Here is a 19,469-nt window from a genome sequence, read left to right on the forward strand (position 1 = left end):
TTTTTTTTTTTTTTTTGAGACAGCGTCTCACTATGTAGTTGAGACTGGAACTCACTCTGTAGCCCAGGCTGGTCTTGAACTCACAGCACTCCTGCCTCAGCCTCCTAAGTGCTGGGATTCAGGCATGCACCACCACACCCTGCTCAGTGTGATGAATTTTTATCATGCATGCTACAACCTCAGCCTCTACTCAGAATTCTTTATGGCCACTGGAAAAGTTGATTGGGTTAACTGATAATAGCATATTAAAGACAATTTTGCTTAGATGGATTAAGGGAATACTTACAATGTTAAGTAGGACATATATGGTTTTACATCTCTGTTGAAGGAGGGCTAGGCAAGGGAAAGGTGATAACATGGGTTGTCTGTATTCCCAGAAGTATTTCTTCGCCCTGTCTAGATTGACTTAAGCTTCCCTAAAATTTCTACTATTTCTACCCTCTGGTGAATAATGATAATTATGATATTTAGAATTTGTATAACATTTAGTTTTGTCCTTTACTTGATTGTCATGTACTTTATTTTGGTCACTGAGTGTTTTAGTATCCATTGTGGATCTAATTCTGTGCTGGGAACTGTGGAACAAAAGAAGTAAAAGATACGTGCTCTAGGAACTTGTTAGGTAAAAGGATTTTATTGTCTTTTCTTCCCCTTTAATTTCTTTCATTGCTCAGTACTGTGACCTTTTAAAAATACTTTACATAAATGTTGAGCTGTGTGTTGGAGGTAAATATCCTTCTTGTGTCTTGCTGTATTATGTAGCTGTTCTAGGACCAGGACCGAGGAAGTCTCCGAAAAGAGGGTGTCTTACATGTTGGCCACATGATCGTGGTGCTATGGGATGATGATGATGCAATGTCTTAGTTAATTTTCTTCCTGCTGAGACAAAATACTAAACATCCGAAATTGAAGGAAAAGTTTTTTCAGCTTAATTTGTAGAGTTTTTGAACTATAATCAGCTGGCTCCAAGGTAGAATATCACAGAGGAGAAATAGTCTGAGGTGTGGCAGGCAAAAGGAAGCAAGCAGCAGCAGCAACAGCAGCCTGCCTTCTTTCTGTCCCTTTATATTCCATCCAGGCTACAAGCCTGTTGATTGGTTCCACTCATACCCAGGATTTACATTATCCACACCCTTAATCCCAGTGTGACTGCATTAATCCGTATTCACACACCATAAACTAGTCACCTTCAAAACTCCTCACCTACAAGTGCTTGCGGCTTTGGGGGGACATCTAGGTACAAGCCATTACATGCAGTGATTAGCAAAACAGGTACTACTTCTGACAAAAGAGACACTAACCAGACAGATAGTTAAATATGTTATGTAGAAAAAAATTTCTAGAGAGGATATAAGACCTGATTTTAACTGTGTGTGGGTATTTTTTTGTTTTGTTTTGTTTTGTTTTTTGTTTTTTGGGAACTGGGGATTGAACTTGGGACCTTGTGTGCTTATGAGACAGGCAGTGGAACCACTGAGCTAAATCCCTGGCTCTTAATTGGGTTTTTGAAAACAGATTACATTGATGCAGAGACCTGAAAGTTAAGTTGATAGAATGAAATAACAATCTAGGCCAAAGAAACAGTTTTATATAAGGTAGTGGTGTGAAAAAGAGTGGTATATCCAACAGAAAGGGGCCAATTTCATTAGTCATAGATGTAGGCAACAACATGATCAGTTTTTTAAAATCTCTGGTTGTTTGATGAGGAATGGATTGGCAGGGACAAGATTGGAAGCTGGGAGAACGAAGAAGCTATCATAGTGGTTTGGCTTAGAGGTAATAAAGATTGGTGGCAGAATGGACTGGATGGAGGAGGGAGAAAGAAGCTGAGTCCTAGGTTTTGTGCTTGAGCAACCTAATAGATGGTAGTACTGTTCCCCAATGTGGAGAGAATTGGAGAAGGAATGGATTTAGGTGGTGGTGAGAAAACTTTGAGTAGTCTGTAAAGAGTCATTGGAAATTTGGAAAGAGGAGGGCAAATTACATATATATATAGCGTATATATAAATATATATTATATACGTATGTTATACACACACACACACACACACATATGTATATGGTAGTTTAAAATCATGAGCAAAATTATTTAAGGAGAGTGAGTAGGTACAAGGGCTGGGATTGAACCAAAGAACAGCTAGAAAGGTGTTAGAGATTGAGCTGCCTGACTGGTGAGAAACAGCCTGCAGAGTAGTGTCGAGGAAGCTGAGAGGAAAGAGTTTGAAAGGCAGAAACTTCAAAGCTTTGCTGGGAATTTTTTTTTTTTAATTTACTTATTTCCATGCTGAGAACAGGCAGTTAAAAGGATTTGTTTACCAGGTGTTGTCAGGGTGGGAAGATCGCATCATTTGACAAGGGTCTTAAATAAAACACTAAATAGTTATGGTAGCTCCTCTAACACTGAGCAGCTTCTTTGAGTGGTGGTGATTCCTGATTAAGAAATTCCACACCTTTCCCAGCAGAATACAGCTCCAGTCCTTGAAGGTCACTTTAGAGAAACAAGAATGGGTCACACCTGTGGAGGTGTCTGGTGGTAGTTTCCAGGATTAAGTAAAGGTGGGATCCTAATAAATATTTGTGTGTGGCAAAGTTAAATTTGTCCCATTTCACAGTTTTGCCAGGGGCTGCATCTTGCTGAATCCATGCTAGGAGGCCACACAAAGTCTGGCTTACACAAAGTACATTCGTTAAGTACACTGCATTTAACTAAGATAAATTTGGGGATGTAAAACCTGGCAAACAGATTTGTACACTGGTAATCATAGGTGATGTCTTTCCTGTGTGCCTTTGTGTTCATAGTCACCATCACTATTCTGTGAGAGTAGAATTTGAAAGACCAAAATTGAGTTTCTTGTTTCTTATGTGTTGATCATCTTTGATTTCAATGATTTTTAATAGTATGTTTCATGTACACGATTGGGAAGTCTATAGTATTAATCAGTTTGTTTCAGTACTGAAATGAGATGCGTATGAATTACAGTTATTTGTGAAATTCTTATCAAACATCCGCCAGAGCACTGTTCTACTTGTGGAGCTGTCTGAGCCAACAAAACAAAGTCATAGGGCTTTCTAGTTGTAGGAAATAGAAAATAGGTCAGTTGTAGTGCTGTGAAGACAGAGGGTCAGGAAAAGATGACTGGACAGAGACAGGTGTGCTGTTGTAGAGTTGTTGAAGGCCTCCCTGATGTGGCACCAGACTTTAGAAGGGAGTGAAGAGGGCTCACCTCATGCTGTCAGGACAAATGCCTGACTGGAGGCTGAGAAACAGCAGACCCCGAGACTGAGATGGGAACTTGCTTGGTGTGATTGAGAAGAGGTCATCCAGACTGAAGTGATAACGATTGATCGGAGACCAGAGGCTGGTGAGACCCCAGAAGTTTAGAACCTTACAGTGATAATACAGAATTAGGGTGTTAACTCTGGGAGACCTAGGTGAGGCGTTGGAGGGGTTTGACCATAGGATTGAGGTCATCTGACTGAGGACTTAGGTGATGGCCATGTGGAGAACATACTGTACAGGGCGGGAGTGGAAACCATCAATCAGAAGAAGATTCACTTAAGTTAAACCCAGGATGAGTTTACTAAGTTGTTGTGTGTGGAAAGGGTACGGCCAAGGTTTTTCCCTTGTTTGGAATGGAGTTGACATTATGGAGATAGGGAAGAGTTGAAGAACAGGTTTGGGTATGGGCCCAGTTGGTTTGTATTCCACAATTGTCCTTCGGTGGGATAAATACTTAAGACTGTAGTTACCAGAATTTTCTTAACTTCTATTAACAAAGGTTTTTGTGGAATAAAAACTGGACTTTGGTTTTTCACCATGTAAAACAATGAATACCAGTAGTGTTTTGAAGAATACGTAGGTGTGGGTTGATTCCACAAAGTGAAAGAGTGGGAGTGGAGAACAAGAATATAGCATGAACCACATATAGCTTAACACTAGCCACATTTTAAAAAGGACACTGGGGGTGTAGCTTCTTGGTAGGGTGCTTGCCTGGTACAGAGAAACGCCTAAGTTTCATTCCCAGGTGAAACTGATGAATGTTCAACTCCTATACTAGGCAGGTATGCTTATTAAATTAAATCCCATTTGAGACAGGGTCTTACTCTCGTGTTAAATTGGTCTCAAACTTGAAGTTCTTCCTCAGCTTTCCAGAAAGTGCCACCACACGCAGCTTGAATCTCTTCCTTAGGTGCTTAGTATCTGCACGTGGCTGAGTGAGTGTCATAGTGGACAGCAGAGACAGAACATTTCCATCGACACAAATGTATTAGAAGTGCTGTCAACAGAAGTGTTATCTAAATGAGATATATCCTTCATTAATTTGTTTCTTTATTCTTTTCTTTCTCATTAGTCACCACTAGTTTAAAAACATTAAGTGGTCAAATTTTCTTTTAATTTTGGTTAGACTCCATTCTCAAATAAAGTTGTATAGAACATATTACGTTCTCAATGAACTTTTTGAATCAGTGGAATTTATCTCTTTCCAAGAATTGTGTCTTTGTGTCTTACAAGCTATTTCAGTTTCTAAAACACTACTTTATGTCTTAGGAGTATATGGTTTTCAAGAAAGTCTTTGAGTAGCAATCTCCCAAGGCCACGACTTGCTTAAAGGCACAACTAGCTGAGACGTGGTGGGTAGGATCTTTTTGACACCAGGTCTCTGACTCTATATTCTTTTCATCTGAACCCGTGATTACAACATTTCTAAACAACCACTTTGGGATATTTAGAAGCTTTCCTAGTGACTTTTAGCCAGATTTGAGAACTGGTGTCCTAGACCATATTGAAAGTCTTAAACTTTGACTCTATGACATCAGTACATAGTTATTTTCTTTGTGCTGAATATCAACTTTCAGGTACTGTAGCATTGATGAGCAATAATTATCAAAATCTGACCCTTAGAAAATTATATATTGAATTAAGTTACTAAATATTAAGCATCTGCCATGGTCATAAGCTCCCCATAGTCTGGGCACAATGATCTTGCAAACCAGGTAGATTACCAATAGGCAAACTCAAAGATTACTAGTAACTTGCTCAACTCTTTCAGCAGTAAGTGGTTGATAATGGATAGTATTAGAAAAGATGAGATATTAAGAAAAAACATATTTGTTGCTCATTAAGTGGCCTATTAAAGTCCTATATAAACTCACACATATGTAGTAACTGATTCATTTGAATCTTAATGAATTCATTTGGAATAATTGGGCTTAGGTACACCTTTTGTAGAGCTGAGTGGTTTCAGGCATAAGCAGACTTTATTTTAGAAATTCAGCTTTATGATACATGACTAAATTTCCTAGGAAAAATGTTTTCTTTGGAAATTAAAATGTGAATTTGCTCTTCATTTTTTTAATCACTTTGAATCTCAACAATTTTAGTTCAAAGTAAAAATGTCAAAAAATTGTATACTTAAGGCATTTGCAAAGAGGTACAAAGGGATTTAGCTCAGTGTTTCCACTGCCTCTCTCACAAGCTCAAGGATCCAAGTTTGTTGCCCAGTACCAAAAAAAAAGGATGTACAAAGATGGCAAGATTTAAAGGGGAAATGTTTTTTGTCAAAAATAGTAAGGAATAGCCTCAGTAATAACTTACACATTTTTTATAAATGAAGTTTGGCTTTTAGGTTTGTATAGTTCTCTTAAGTACATGTACCATAATTTGCCTTTTTTCTCTTTAATCTGTTTACGTGTAGTGATTCAGTTTTGCATAAGCTTGTTATGTCTTTGATTTCTCTTAATTTTCCTTTTCTGCCATCATTTGTTCTGATAAAAGATTTTTAGTACTCCATTTTAGTTCTCCTGTTGATTTTCTAGTTACCTCATTGCATTATTATTTTTCTTTCAATGCTTACTCTACTGAGAATATTACATTTCTTTAGCTAAAAACAAGAGAATCTTGAGCCCAGTGTGGTGATGCACACCTGTAATCCCAGCACTCAGGAGGCTGAGGCAGGAGGATCACTGCAAGTTCAGGGCCAGTCTGAACTATGTATTGAGAGAGTGAGTCTGTCTCACAAAACAAAACAAATATATTAGGAATCTTAAAAGAGAATAGTTTATCTTTCTTTAGGGCTCTTGTCAGTTGCATAAATGGTAAACCCTATAATACATTGTTGTGTTTTCTGCTTTCAATAGTCCTCTGCTTTAAAAATAAAAAAGAGAAAAGAAAAAAGTGTGTGTGTGTGTGTGTGTATGATATAATGTGTATATATAATTTCTACTGTTTCTTTTCTTAGATATCTGTGTTTCCATCCAAACTTCTTCCCTTCCTTGAGGACTTCTTGTAATGGAAGTCAGCTGCCAACAAATTCTCACTGTTTTTGTTCATCTCACCATGTCTTTATTTCACCCTAGGTTTGAAAGGATAGTTTTGCTACTTAGGTAACAGGGTTTTCTTCTTTTCACTCCTGTTGTGTTTCAGTGTCTTCTGGCCTACATTTTTTTAAAAAGCTAATCAACTATAGATGACATGTCATTTTTTTCCTGTCTCAAGATTTTTATTATTACCTTTGGCTTTCAGCAGTTTGTGTCCAGGTGTGCTTTTTGTGTATCCTTTTTTGCTGTAGGTTTCTTATATCTGTATGTTAATGTTTCTCACTACTTCCATCTTCTATATTCATTCTACTGTTAAATCTGTGTAGTGAATTTTTTTGTTTTACATACTGTGATTTTTCTTTAAAAATGTTTTCTAATCTGAAGTTCCTAATTTTTAAAATATAGCTTGCATTTCTCTGTTGACACACCTCTGTTATTCACTGAAAATCATGTTTGACTTTTGAACATAAGTGTTACAACTATTTAGAAATCTTTGTCTCCTAAATCCAACATCAGGGCCCATTTGGAGTTAATTTTTAATGACTGCTTTTTCTTTCCTTAATATGTTACATTTTCCAGTTTATTTGCATATCTTATTTTTTGGGTGGAAAGTGGTTATGTAAACAATTCTTTGACGTGACCTTGAGTTGCTTCTTAAAACATAACTTCTGAGATTTACGTACTTTTTAAAAGGCTATCTAACCCAGGCTCAGACTGTAAACGTAGTCCCCCTGTGCAAGCTGGTATCTTTGTTCTATTTTTAGGCTTTCAGCTACTGTTTTTAGTCTAGCACTGGGAATAGTGGTGTCTTCCCCACATGTGCCACGCCAGCTACACACAGAGTGAGAGGGCCCTCAGTAGCGAGTTCCCAGTCTCACCATGGGGGGCATATCCTCTCTTGTCTTCGCTCCTTTCCATTTGTCTTGGTCCTTTTCATGCATATGTAGTTGAGCTGTCACTGGGGATTGAAAAGTTTATTCCACTTAACAGTTGTGTGATCTTTGAAGAAAGACTTGCTGCCTCTCACTCACTGTTCCTTTGTTGAAAGTGGGAATGATAACATTGTTAGTGAAAAGTACTGCTTATTTCTGTAAGAAGTATGTGTAATAATGAGTGTATGCCATTTATCAGTTGTATACTAAATTTTGTTTTTAGCTGTCAAATGCTTTCCCATGCATATTGCTTTTTGTTATCACATGATTTTCCATGTGTATGATGTGCCCGTTTCTGACGCTGCTGGTGTCATTCTTCTCTGTAGCCTTCTCAAATTTTTGATTCTTATTAAAGAAAAAAAAAACAAGTTAAATGTAGATGACATCATTACAGTGACTATACTAGAGTGTATAAGCTTCCTGGTAATTTGAATTAAAATGTTTCATGCTTGTGATTTGACATTAGCAAATTGTATAGGATTTGAGGCAGAGCATAAATTGTTCTTAATGTATTCTGCTGTAAGTTGGTCTTGAATGGTGAATAAAGAATTCGATGGGCTAGAGGTAGAGGACAGAATTCTTTGACTGCAGTCAGCAGTTCTCACTTGGTTCATTGTAAAGTCACATGGTCACAGCATCCACTTTTTATCTGTGGTACTTGAGTTTTGAGCTTTGCATTAATGCCACTGGATATTAATAGAGCATTGTTAACCAGAACAGATTGGATTCCTGTAAAACAATACTTTGTTTTGAAAGAGTAGTCTGTAAGGGGGAGCATGACACTGAATACACCAATCACCGACAGCACCGATAGGAAATGTTGGTAGGGGATGATATAATTGGCTAATACTTGATAAAGAAATGTTCAAACAATTGTTAGACTACTCAGCATTGTGGCATCTAAATTTGCAAATGTATGTACCTATTTTTAGTGGCTAAATCAGCTGTATTTCTGAATATTAATTTAAAACAGGCTTACCAACGATATGAGAAATTTTGGTATTCCGATATTATTATTAGTTCCAAAGGTTTTTGGTTAGGAGGTAAATAACTTTTTTGATAAACTTTAACATTTGCAATAATACTTAGCTGCTTGCAAAGCAACAAGTTGTATATTAAAAGTACCCTAAGGGCCGGGGATTTAGCTCCGTGGCACCTGGCCTGCCTCACAAGTGCAAGGTCCTAAGTTCAATCCACAGTACCAAAAAAAAAAAAAAAAAAAGAGAGAGAGAGAGAGAAAGAAAGAAAGAAAAAAAAAAAGTTCCTGAAAGAAAGCTTCCTAGTCTTTTGTCATTAACTGAGATTTAATTTGCTTCCCTGATATGGTCCCTGAACGTTCTATTTCTCAAACGTACAGCCTGGGGTTAGTTATCATAGGTTGTCCTGCTGTAAAGTGCATGTCATTTGCTACTAGGGAAATAGAGAAGGGAGGAATTTATCATTTATAAAGTAAACTTCTGATGCCAGAAAAGTTACAAAATATTTTTAGTAGCGCGATTCTGGTCTTTAAAGGTGCAGTTCTTTGCTCTAAACCCTGTGACGGTGATGGTGAACTTTTTAGAACGTTCAGTCCAGCAAAGCGTCTGCTGTGGCACCTGTGCCTGAGGTTTGCCCCTGGGCCCTTTGTCTTTCAGTGGTGTGGTTCTTCATGAGTGCTTTGTGGGAAGTGATGTCGCATCTGAATGTGAAAAGCAGTGCTTTGTCTTACTCATTGGGTAGTTTAGAACTCTGCCAATGTGGGATTATGAGAAGCTATGTACTAGATCCTAAATGATGACGTACACTGTTTACTTTTTATACATTCATTTAATGTCTGCTTTTTAATTCCGAATGTGACAGTTGTTTATAGTAATAGCTAAAGTTTATTGAACTCTTAAATCTGTTAATGTCAGGCAGTGTGCTAAGTCTTTAACATATTACCTCATGTTTAAAAATCTTTTTATTGTACAATATAAAAAAGAATAGAAAGCATAAATATGTAGACTTAAGGTATTGAGTGGAAACCTTTGTAATCACCCCCCAGACCAAACAGTAGAACCTTGCTGTCACCCCAGAGGTCTCTGTGTACCCCTTTCTAATTTCCTTATGAAATAGTCATTGCCCTGACTTACGATGATCACTTTTTTGGATTTTAGTCTTGATTTTTTTTTTTTTTCTTGAGTTGGGGGATTGAACTTGGGACGTTGCACTTTTGAGACAGGCAGTGTCATCACTGAGCTATGATTTTTTCTTTGTAAAATGGTTTTGTCACCTTTATGTATTCCTGAAGACTACTAGTATAGTTTTTCCTGCTTTAAAACTTTGTATAAATGGAAACATGTAGTGTATATGTGTGTACACATACACACACAGTATATATGCTTTTTTTTCTCATGTGGGGGTCCTTGCTGTGTTGCCCACATTGGTTTTGTTGTCATGGGCTCACATGATCCTGCTTCAACTTCCTGAATAACTTGAACCATAGATGCATGCCAATAAGATAACAGTCAGTCATCTTATTCACTGGTAGTTTATGGCCAACATTTATGCTGTATTTGTAATCAGTTTATTACTCTTTATCTTCTATTGTATGAATATACTGTTACTGCTTCTGCAGTTATGATTTTTTTACATTGTTTCTGATTTGGATTTAAACAATGTTGGACTGAATGAACATTTTTTTATATAAGTATTTTGTATCTTTAGGAGTAAGTATATGAGTTAAGGGTATGTATCTTTTCACCTTGATAACACCCAATATTTTTTTCTAAAACAGTTTACCAGTTGATACTCTCATCAGTAATGTATGAGTTTTTATATTCTATACAGTCATCATACTTAATCACTTTATCTTCTCAAACAATCTGGGATAGATAATATTAGCCTTAATTTAGAGATGTAGAAACTGAAGAATTAAACATAGCTAGTGAGTAGTAGAGGTGGGATTTAAACCTAAATCTTGGGAGATAACATGTTTCATTTCACTCTATTTCAGGACATTATTTAGAAGATAGAAAATAGAGATTGTCCATAAAAGCTCAATATATTTATTATATCTTCGATAAAAATGACAGCAAAGGTCTGTGCTATTTCAAACTTTTCATGCATGTTGGAGGAGTGGAGTTGAGTGTATAAATTACGGAAAAACAGGTGCTGTCCCTAAAACATGATGATTACAGAATGTGGTATGTGCCATAAAGGAAGGAAAGGGGACGCTAATGGAAATCGTGTGCTGAGTACTGTGGGCAGGGGACTACTAAAGCTAAGACCTGAAGCAGTGGTGGCAAACCGATGGCAAACGTGTAGTACAGCAGGTTGTTTGTTATCATTGGAAGCTCTAAGAGGTTTGCCATCATTGCCCTAAAAGATGAGAAAGAGCCAGGCATTTTCAAAGCACATTACAGGCAGAGAAAACAACAGCAAGTCAGAAGCCCTCAGGAGAACCTAGTTGAAAGCCAGTATTTCAGCAATTAAAAAAAAAAAAAAAAAAAAAAAAAAAAAAAGCAAAATTATATCAATTAAATGTGTTAGAACGCTCAGTAATTTTCTAACTTAATTTGAAGAGGTATAAAAATTTTCAGGATTGAGGATATACTCTGAAGTGAAATAAATCACACATGTGTAAATACAGAATAGTTTCTCTGGTGTGAAAAACTATAATAGTACACAAGATCCTAATGGGATAATTAAGACTATGAAATAGGAAGAAAAGGGCTAAAGGTGTAGGGAAAGTGGGAAGGGTAGGGAAAAGAAAAAATAGGAGAAAATGAAAAAATGGAAATAAAGAGTTTGTAAATGGGGAGGGGAGGAGGGGGTGAAGGGAGGGCAGGGACAAGGGGAAAAATGAGAACCAAGAACTGTCATGTGAAGGTACAGAGGACCCCAGTAATTAATGTAACTGTTTTGTAGACCTAGATTTTACCAATAAAAATTTTACTCAATAAAAAGGAAAAAAATTTTTTTCAGGAAAAATTAATAGAAATGGTAAAGTGGTCTGTGGTTGGAAAATTACAGGAACTTCACTTCTGTAGCAATTAGACTAATGTTTATCTTTCCTTTCATTATGTTTGGTCTTACTATTTATGGTAACAAAACAGCGATGACAAATCCAAGAAGTTTTGTGTAGATAATTTTACTTGTCGAGCCATTTTGAAAAAGGATGGGTGTACAATTGGGCCAGGGGTCCAGAGGTTGCAGTGGAATGAATATATTGGGAGTACATAATATATAATAAGGGAAGAAAGAACCTAATAGGACCTGGAACATTGATTAAATTTAAGGTGATGCTAGCTTGAGCAGCTAATGAGAAGTTTGGGGGGATCCTGTGTACCACAGAAATGGACTGATTGGCTTTTTTTCGATCCTCCTGCCTCAGCCTCCCGAGTTGTAGGATTACAGGCATGCGCCTTTTTTTTTTCTTAAATCTACCTTCTCCATTGCAGTAGCCTCCAGGGAAACTTCCAAAGCAAAATAATAACACATAATTACTTCACACTTAACCATTTTGTGTTTTCCTAGATGGATAGATTCGGGCACTGTAGCAATAACAAGTGTTTTTCCTCCTAGGTGGCGTAGTGTGACAGTTGGTTTAGTAGGATTTTATAGACATTGTGTGTGGTGGTGGTGGTGAAGCGTCTACACTGAATTAAAAATCTCCTGGGCACCATCCAGTAGAGAACCTGTTTTGTCCCTTTTATGAGGACTGCGTAGCTTTTAAAGATTTCAAAACAAAGGAATAAGGGAAATATGAAGGAAAGTGAAGAGCAGAAAAAGCTGGGGAATTGGGAAGGTTGTGCAACACCATTCTTAAATTGAATAAATTGTCTCTCTTTTATCCCTTTGCTCAAAAGAAATACCCAGAGTACTTTACTCACTATAATTTGTGGAATTCTATTATGTACAAGATTATCTGTTCTGCCACGTTGTTAGCTTCATGGCTTTAGACATCATTCTGTTCCATCATTTGGAGTAATAGTACCTAGCTCTCTGAGATACACCAGTTGAGGGAAATAGATGTGAAAGCACTTAGGGGTGTTTCTGACACACGGTAGGCTTTCAGGAAATTGTGGCCTGTTATTAAAGTAAACTAACCAGATGATGAGGGTCTCATAGGCCAAGAATTTTTAATTTATTCCATATGTCATGGGTAACCACCTAGAATGCAATACTGTATTTGATGATAAGAAATTTGTTTCTTGCGGGCAGGAAGAAACCTGTGTCTTTGTGCTTTTCAGTAGTATAGAGCATTAAAACCTAGTGTATATCAGAAGAAACATGAACTGATTTGGATAGGTGCTGTACCTAGGTTTGCCTCACCCTAAATATGATAAAGCCAAGTTGTTCCCCAACTGACAAGCTGATTCTTGGCCAAAATTGTCCTTAAGAAAATGGGGGGAAAAGTTACCCCAGCCTTATTAAATTTTCCAAGTATTTCTGTATTTACAGGAAATAGTAAAGGATAAACTCAGAGGAAGATGAGAGTAAAGTGTATTTAACTAGGAAGGCGGCTTATTGAACTATTAAATAGGCTTTTCCATCTATCTTTCCCTTTAGCGATATGTTATAATTTGGGATACAATTTAAAACTGAACTCTGAAAAGTATTATTTTGGTTTTATTTATGTGTGAGTATGATCTCAATATTGAACTTCTGACTTTTGGTGGCTATAGCTACTAGACGTTTTTAGCATTTAGACAGTGTGGACTGCCAAAATGATTAGAAACTGGGTAATTTGACTAGGGTAAGTAACTTTATGTCTGAAAATTTCTGTATTTTCTTCTATACCTGCTACTCAGTACATGGCACCATCTTCTAAGTACTGTTACATGAATACAAACTTCACAGTGGTGTATTTCCTGTCTCTTCATTCTTTCTCTCTTCCTGTTTTTTTTTTTTCTGTACTTTAGGTTATTTAGTAAGGTTTGACTTATGTAAAAACGTGTATCAGTTATGAATGGAATTCAGATTTTATTTCATAGATCAAAATACAAAAATTCTATCCAGTATAATTTCTTAGTCTTCATTTTCCTGGGTGAATGAATGTTTAACTCATTTTGTGACAGCAGGAAAATAGCATCTAGATATTTTCCAGTGTTGTACATAAAACTCTTGTTGAAACACATCAGTTGAAATATCCAACTTTCTTTCTTTTCAACTTTTTTCATCTTTAATAAATAGTCCCTTTTTTTGTAAATTAATACCTTATATGGTCTTCCTATTAACTGTGAGTATATTAGTTTAAGAATCACTTTCCAAAGGTGTTGCTAAAAGTCAGTTTTGTTCCCCTTAAATGAGTGGCCTTTCCATGAAAGCAGACTTACATCTGGTCCATAAAACTTGACTAAGATTTAAAACTGTATTTCAGAGACTCATTTGGAGGTGCCCGAAGAGGGGTGTCTCAGTGACCAGGAGTTCAGGGTCTCACTAGTTCTGCCTTTAGTCCTCAGTAGGTGCTGCAGAAAGCTTATTGCCTGGATACTGAATTCATAAGCAGTCCCAGAGAAACTGGTACCCTTGATCTCATAAAGGCCACTGGTGATATAACCTTGTTCTTAATGAGGAGTGGCCAGAAATAGTACAGCCAGGCCACCTAAGAATAGGTTCTCACTAATTCTCTTGAAATACATAGCTATAATTGAGTCACACACTCACCTTCCACATATGGTATTGGTACTTGAATGTAGATTTTGTTCTTATAATCTAGTTGTATCAGTTCATTAGCAAAGAGCTAGCAGCTTTAACTGCTTTAAAATGGCTGTTTTACCTCAGAGTAACCTTTATTTAGAGAACCTCAAGACCTCCACAGGAATGCTATTGGTTAGCAGGGTTTATCTCCATTTATAGATGAGGGAGCTAATTCTCAGAGAGCAGCTGAAACTTGTATAGTGGTAAATTGTTGAAAAATCAGGCAGCTTTCCATTGACTGAATTAAGCATTTAATTTCAATAGAAGTTGCTTTGCACAATGGAAAATGTTGTGATCTATGAAATAAAATTTCAGTCCCAATTTGCTTTGATCTCTAGACTATACCAAGAAAATAGCCACTCTAATAATAGGTGCCTAGCATGGTTCTTGATAAAATGAGTTAATCAGTATTTGTTTAATGAATTGAGTGAAAAATTTATGTCCGGAAACTGCTTTTAGAAATGCAGAAGCTTCAAATAATAGACAAGCACCAAAAGTAATTTTGATCTTTTTTTCCGTATTAAATGTAGTTAAGGGGTTGGCATATCTCCCTGTTAAAGAGTATTGACATTTGGGCATATTTAAGTTTCCCTGGAGATAGTATTGTGGCAGCCTGGAGAGACCTAAAGAGACATTTTGGTACAGCTTTGCTCAGTTTTTCTTTAAAATACTAATGAAAATTCAGATAGCCCCTCCCAAATTCAAAAACAACAGCAATGGCAACAAAAAAATACCACAGAATATGGAGGATATTGTTTTTGTATGTTATGCATATAATCACTGTACAAAGATACTTTTAACAAGCCTTTAGAAGTTTAAGAACAAAATTGTACTAAGGTTGAACAGATTAGTAATAAACATTGCCAGAAATATTTTATTAGTGAACGTCTTAGTATAATAAAAAGACTGTTTAAACAGTCTCAGTAAGAAAACTTCACACACTGAAAAGCCTTATGTCAGTCGATACCAGAAAAGAAATGTACGATCAGAAGTGATTTTGATGGCTACATAAATCATCTTTACTGGATGTTACCATCCATGTCCATGACAACATAAAGAGCATTTTTTTGAGTGAAAATAGTGTACTTATGAACTGGTGCGTCCAAAGAAAAAGGAACTTTACCATTTTAATGTATAAATCAGAGGTACACATGTTCGTGTGCACATGTGTGCACTGTTAAAGGTCTGCGGTTTAGACAATTCTACACTCCATGTTACAGAACTAGTTAACCAGATTAAGGTTTTTCATTGTTATTTTTTAAAAACTCGATAATGTTTTTTCCTAAAGCTTCTTTTGTGTCCATCTTTTTGTTTTTAAAAATCCGGTTTCATTATTGTTTGCCCCCTTTTTACTAAATAAATACTAAGTATTCGGAACAATTGGTAGATTGATACTGTGATAATTTTTTCCACCGCAAAGCTTTACACCAAGTCAGTGTATTGAAGAGTTCTTTTTCTTCAGTACCAGAATTGAAATATGATCTTTAGTATTTAAAAGATAAATTTGTAAATCAAAAGGCAAGTTAAATTTTAGAGATTAGAAACTGAAAAAGATAGTGAATTTCTAAGACATATGCATCTAGTAATCTAAACTATATTTACATTGTAAAGCATTATAAAGGATTTAAATCTTGCTATCTTTCTGGCCAAATACACATTTTGACAATTAAATATTTGCTGAAATCTTCAGGAATTAAAAAAATTATATGCAAAAAATAAAAACAATTTTTTTCTTTTCACTTAGAAAAAAGGTCACTGTTTTTAGTACACTGATTTTTTTTTCTTTTGGTAAGGATTAGAATGATAAACATACTGAAATATTCACATTAACATTTACGCATAGGGCAGAAACGTAAAAGGGGTGGTCCAATCTGGAAATGAACCTAAGCCATAACTTGACTTTACCTGTAGGTGTCGTTTAACAGTAGGGGTCTGATGAGATAACCGTAGAGAGAAAATGAAGCGTGAGAATGCAGACGAGTCCAGGGTGACGGACCGGTCTGTCCTGCTGTGTCTGTGGTTCTGTTTTCTCATCATACTTGGGAGTTATGTAATATTTTTAAATCTTTCATAGAATATCTGAAGAGAAACTACAGCGAAAACAAAGTTGTAAAGTTAACTGAATTAATAGGCAAACTCTTTGTTTGAATAATGGAACCGAATCATTAAAGTGACTAATTTGAATTAAGGCATCCATCCCTATAAGGAGTCATTTTAATATATTATTTGTGATCATCATTGACTCTTAACTGTAGAAGTAAAGCCAAAGTGGATTGTTCTTGTGATTGAGCTACACACACTTTTGGTCACTTTTTTAAAAAACTATTTTAAGCTGGGCATGGTAATCCCAGCACTCGGGAGGCTGAGGCAGGAGGATTGCTGAGTACAAAACCAGCCTGGGCTACATAGCTAGTTCCAGGTCAGTCTCAACTACATAGTGAGACCCTGTCTTAAAACACCAATAAATAAATACACTATTTTACATACTTACGGTAAGTTTAATGGTTCTTCAGTACCATATTCATGCTAGATTCTAAGCAAAGAGAGAAATAACAATGGAGCCTAAATGCAAAGAGAAGTTTGGATTGTAACATGTATTTTGCTTTGTCGTAATACAGAACTTTTTACAGTTCATTGATGATCAGAATTCACTTAACCAGGATAAAGCATTGAAATTGCTTTGAAAGATAAATTGAAGAATGAATGCTCCAACTATAGCTATACCATGAGTACTAGGGACATTATTATAGATCCGGAACATCTTTTACTTCCCCAGTCGTCTCCCTACCCCTTGTTCTTCTGCTTAAGGCTGTGTTACTGGTTTGAAAGTGAATCATATGCCCTGGGACAGAACAAAAATTGAGAATAACCAACAAAGGGAAGGTAGCGAACAAAAAGCTAAAAATTGCAGAATTAGTCATGTAGCTTTGCCTAGGAAGGAAACAGTAGTTGTGCAAATGCATTGTGTCAATCAGCTCAAGTTCGAATCTGAGGAAAAATTACAAAGGAAAATGCCCAGAGCACTGAACAGCTGAATGCAAGTAAAGAGCGAGCAGAGGAAGGGTGTGTGAACGAGTGCTAGGGTCCGTGGGGATCCTGCCCTGCGGACTCCAAGGAGAAAGCGGCATTGACTGGTGAGAAAGAGTTTTACATTTTTAATGTTGAAATGTGAGGTGTGGGAAGGGTGGCGAGTAGGTGATAGAAATTTGTGACTAGAGGCAGATTGACGGACTTAGCTTATCTAGACTTGGCAAGATAATATTCACTGCTCACTCCAGACAACACTGAAATGTGAATTTATTAAGATTTGTTTACTGTCTTTATGAGATTTAAATGTAAAGAAATCTCAGTAATTAAGGTTTCTTTCTACTTTATTCCTTTATATTTTCCTCAACTAAAATAGTCACACACACACACACACACACACACACACACACACACACAGTTTTTTATTACTAAAATGTGCCCATGTTTAGCTGGCTCATAATTTTGGGTGCTGAAAATGCAAACAATAGTGTAGGCTCTAGGAAGGGCTTCTCCTTGACTGTGTCACCCATGGCAAGATTTTCATGATGGGAGCATGTAAGGGAGCTAGCACCACATCACCAGCGGGAGCCCACAAGGCTCTGGAGAAGTTGCCCCAGTAGACCAGTATTCTCTTTCTACCATAGCTCTTCCAGTGACCTAGCAGACCACTTTCTTAACTTCACCTTTTAAAGATTCAATGCCTCTCAATACGGCAACCTGAGGACCAGACTTTCAACACATGAACTTTGGTGGGGGACAGACTATATTCAAACCATACCAATTGATTCTTGGAAATCTGGAGTATGTCCTCCTGAATATGGTTAAGTATATTCAGTTATGTTTGTTTTATTAAGGAATTTCAAGTAATTATTGAACATAATCCTCATATCTTTTCTAACCAGGAACCTTTTGAGGATGGCTTTGCAAATGGGGAAGAAAGTACTCCAACCAGAGATGCTGTGGTCACATACACTGCAGAAAGCAAAGGAGTTGTGAAGTTTGGCTGGATCAAGGGTGTGCTAGTATGTATACAGAGACTTCCTTTGAGAGTTACAGCATTTTTATGCATTATAAAACCTACCTAACGTACTCATTAATTTTCAAGAGAATCCCACCCCTCTTTTGTTTTAGTTGTATTGCCTGAGTTCTAGGGAAGATCCAATTATTAGCTTGTACTTCTTTTGGCTTTTGATACTAAATTCAATAGAGGAGATATGTTTATTAATTGAACCAAATTATCCTTGATAAGCTAGGGAAATTTTCACAAATAATTTAAAATTATATTTTAAAAGGAAAAAGAATACAGAACATGTATTACAAGGCCTGAGAGTATTAGATATAATTTAAAAGAGCTTAAGTCTTAAAATATTTCTTATACTTATTGTGTTGCTTCTGCTACTTCTGTTAGAATGACCATTATTTACACATGTACACTTATATGCTACATTATACTTAAAGTCTACCTAAGCTCTTTTTACAGATAGTTCACCAAAAGAATTAGATTTTAACATGTGCCCACCAAATTGAACCACAGATGGTTATCTCATTGGTCAGCTTGTACCACTGGTGGTATAAACAGATCTAATCACTTTTATCAGTCTTTTTACTAATTCAAATGAATAAAAAGCCAACCAATGGGACAATCATGCATGTACTACCAGTGGTTAAAGCCAACTGGCAGCAAGACATACGAATTACAGCCCCATCATGAACATGTTAAAAGTATTATCTTCTGTAGACTCACATACATATTTTTGGCTAGTTTAATGTTTATTATTGTGTTGTTTGATTCCTTCATCTATGTCTTGGCCTTTTTCCTTCTTAGGTACGTTGTATGTTAAATATCTGGGGTGTGATGCTCTTTATTCGATTGTCATGGATTGTGGGTCAAGCTGGAATTGGTAAGTGAAGTTACATAGCGCTTGATTTGAAAATAGTAAATAAATACAGTAACTGCCTTTCTGAGGTCTCGTCCTCATAAAACAAACAGTCATTCTGAGCAGTGTTTTATCTGGATTATCTAATGCTACTATTTTCATAATTCCGACTTGATTTTTCAAAAGTGGTATCAAGATTTGGTAACTTACAGTTTACCTTCAATATACTTAGACCAACCTGTTCTCTATAATGCCAGGTTTAAACAGGAGTATGAAAATTCTCAATTTCTTTTCTTCTTTAAGGTCTGTCAGTTGTTGTTATAGCAATGGCCACTGTTGTGACAACAATCACAGGATTATCTACATCAGCAATAGCTACTAATGGATTTGTAAGAGGAGGTAAAGTCATTCTTTTCCCTTTATATTATTAAATATATTGAGACTTCAATCTTATTTGTAATTTTTTGCTTTAATAGAAGAAACACAAAGTCTGTGCAGACAGGAGAGTTTCTACTAACCACTTCCAAACTACTATATTTTAAGGTTTAAAATACTTAAAATGTTTAGTGTGTCTAGTAGTTAAAATAGAGTTCTTCCTAATCTCCACTGCTCTGTACTTTGTTGTATCCTCCTTCAGTACTTGGATCATTGA

The 19,469-nt window shown here is 36.3% G+C and overlaps 1 protein-coding gene across 1 annotated transcript in view; it reads left to right on the forward strand.

Moving 5' to 3' along the window:
* Slc12a2 (solute carrier family 12 member 2) overlaps window positions 1–19,469 on the forward strand; it is a 216,102-nt gene that overhangs the window by 128,077 nt on the left and 68,556 nt on the right. The window contains exons 4-6 of the mRNA XM_010627283.2: window positions 17,843–17,962; window positions 18,766–18,841; window positions 19,121–19,216. Of these exons, the coding sequence (XP_010625585.2) occupies window positions 17,843–17,962; window positions 18,766–18,841; window positions 19,121–19,216 (292 nt within the window). The remainder of the gene's footprint in view (window positions 1–17,842; window positions 17,963–18,765; window positions 18,842–19,120; window positions 19,217–19,469) is intronic.

The sequence above is a fragment of the Fukomys damarensis genome, unplaced genomic scaffold (assembly GCF_012274545.1).
Source record: "Fukomys damarensis isolate Sample0158 unplaced genomic scaffold, DMR_v1.0_HiC HiC_scaffold_3, whole genome shotgun sequence".
NCBI lineage: Eukaryota > Metazoa > Chordata > Mammalia > Rodentia > Bathyergidae > Fukomys > Fukomys damarensis.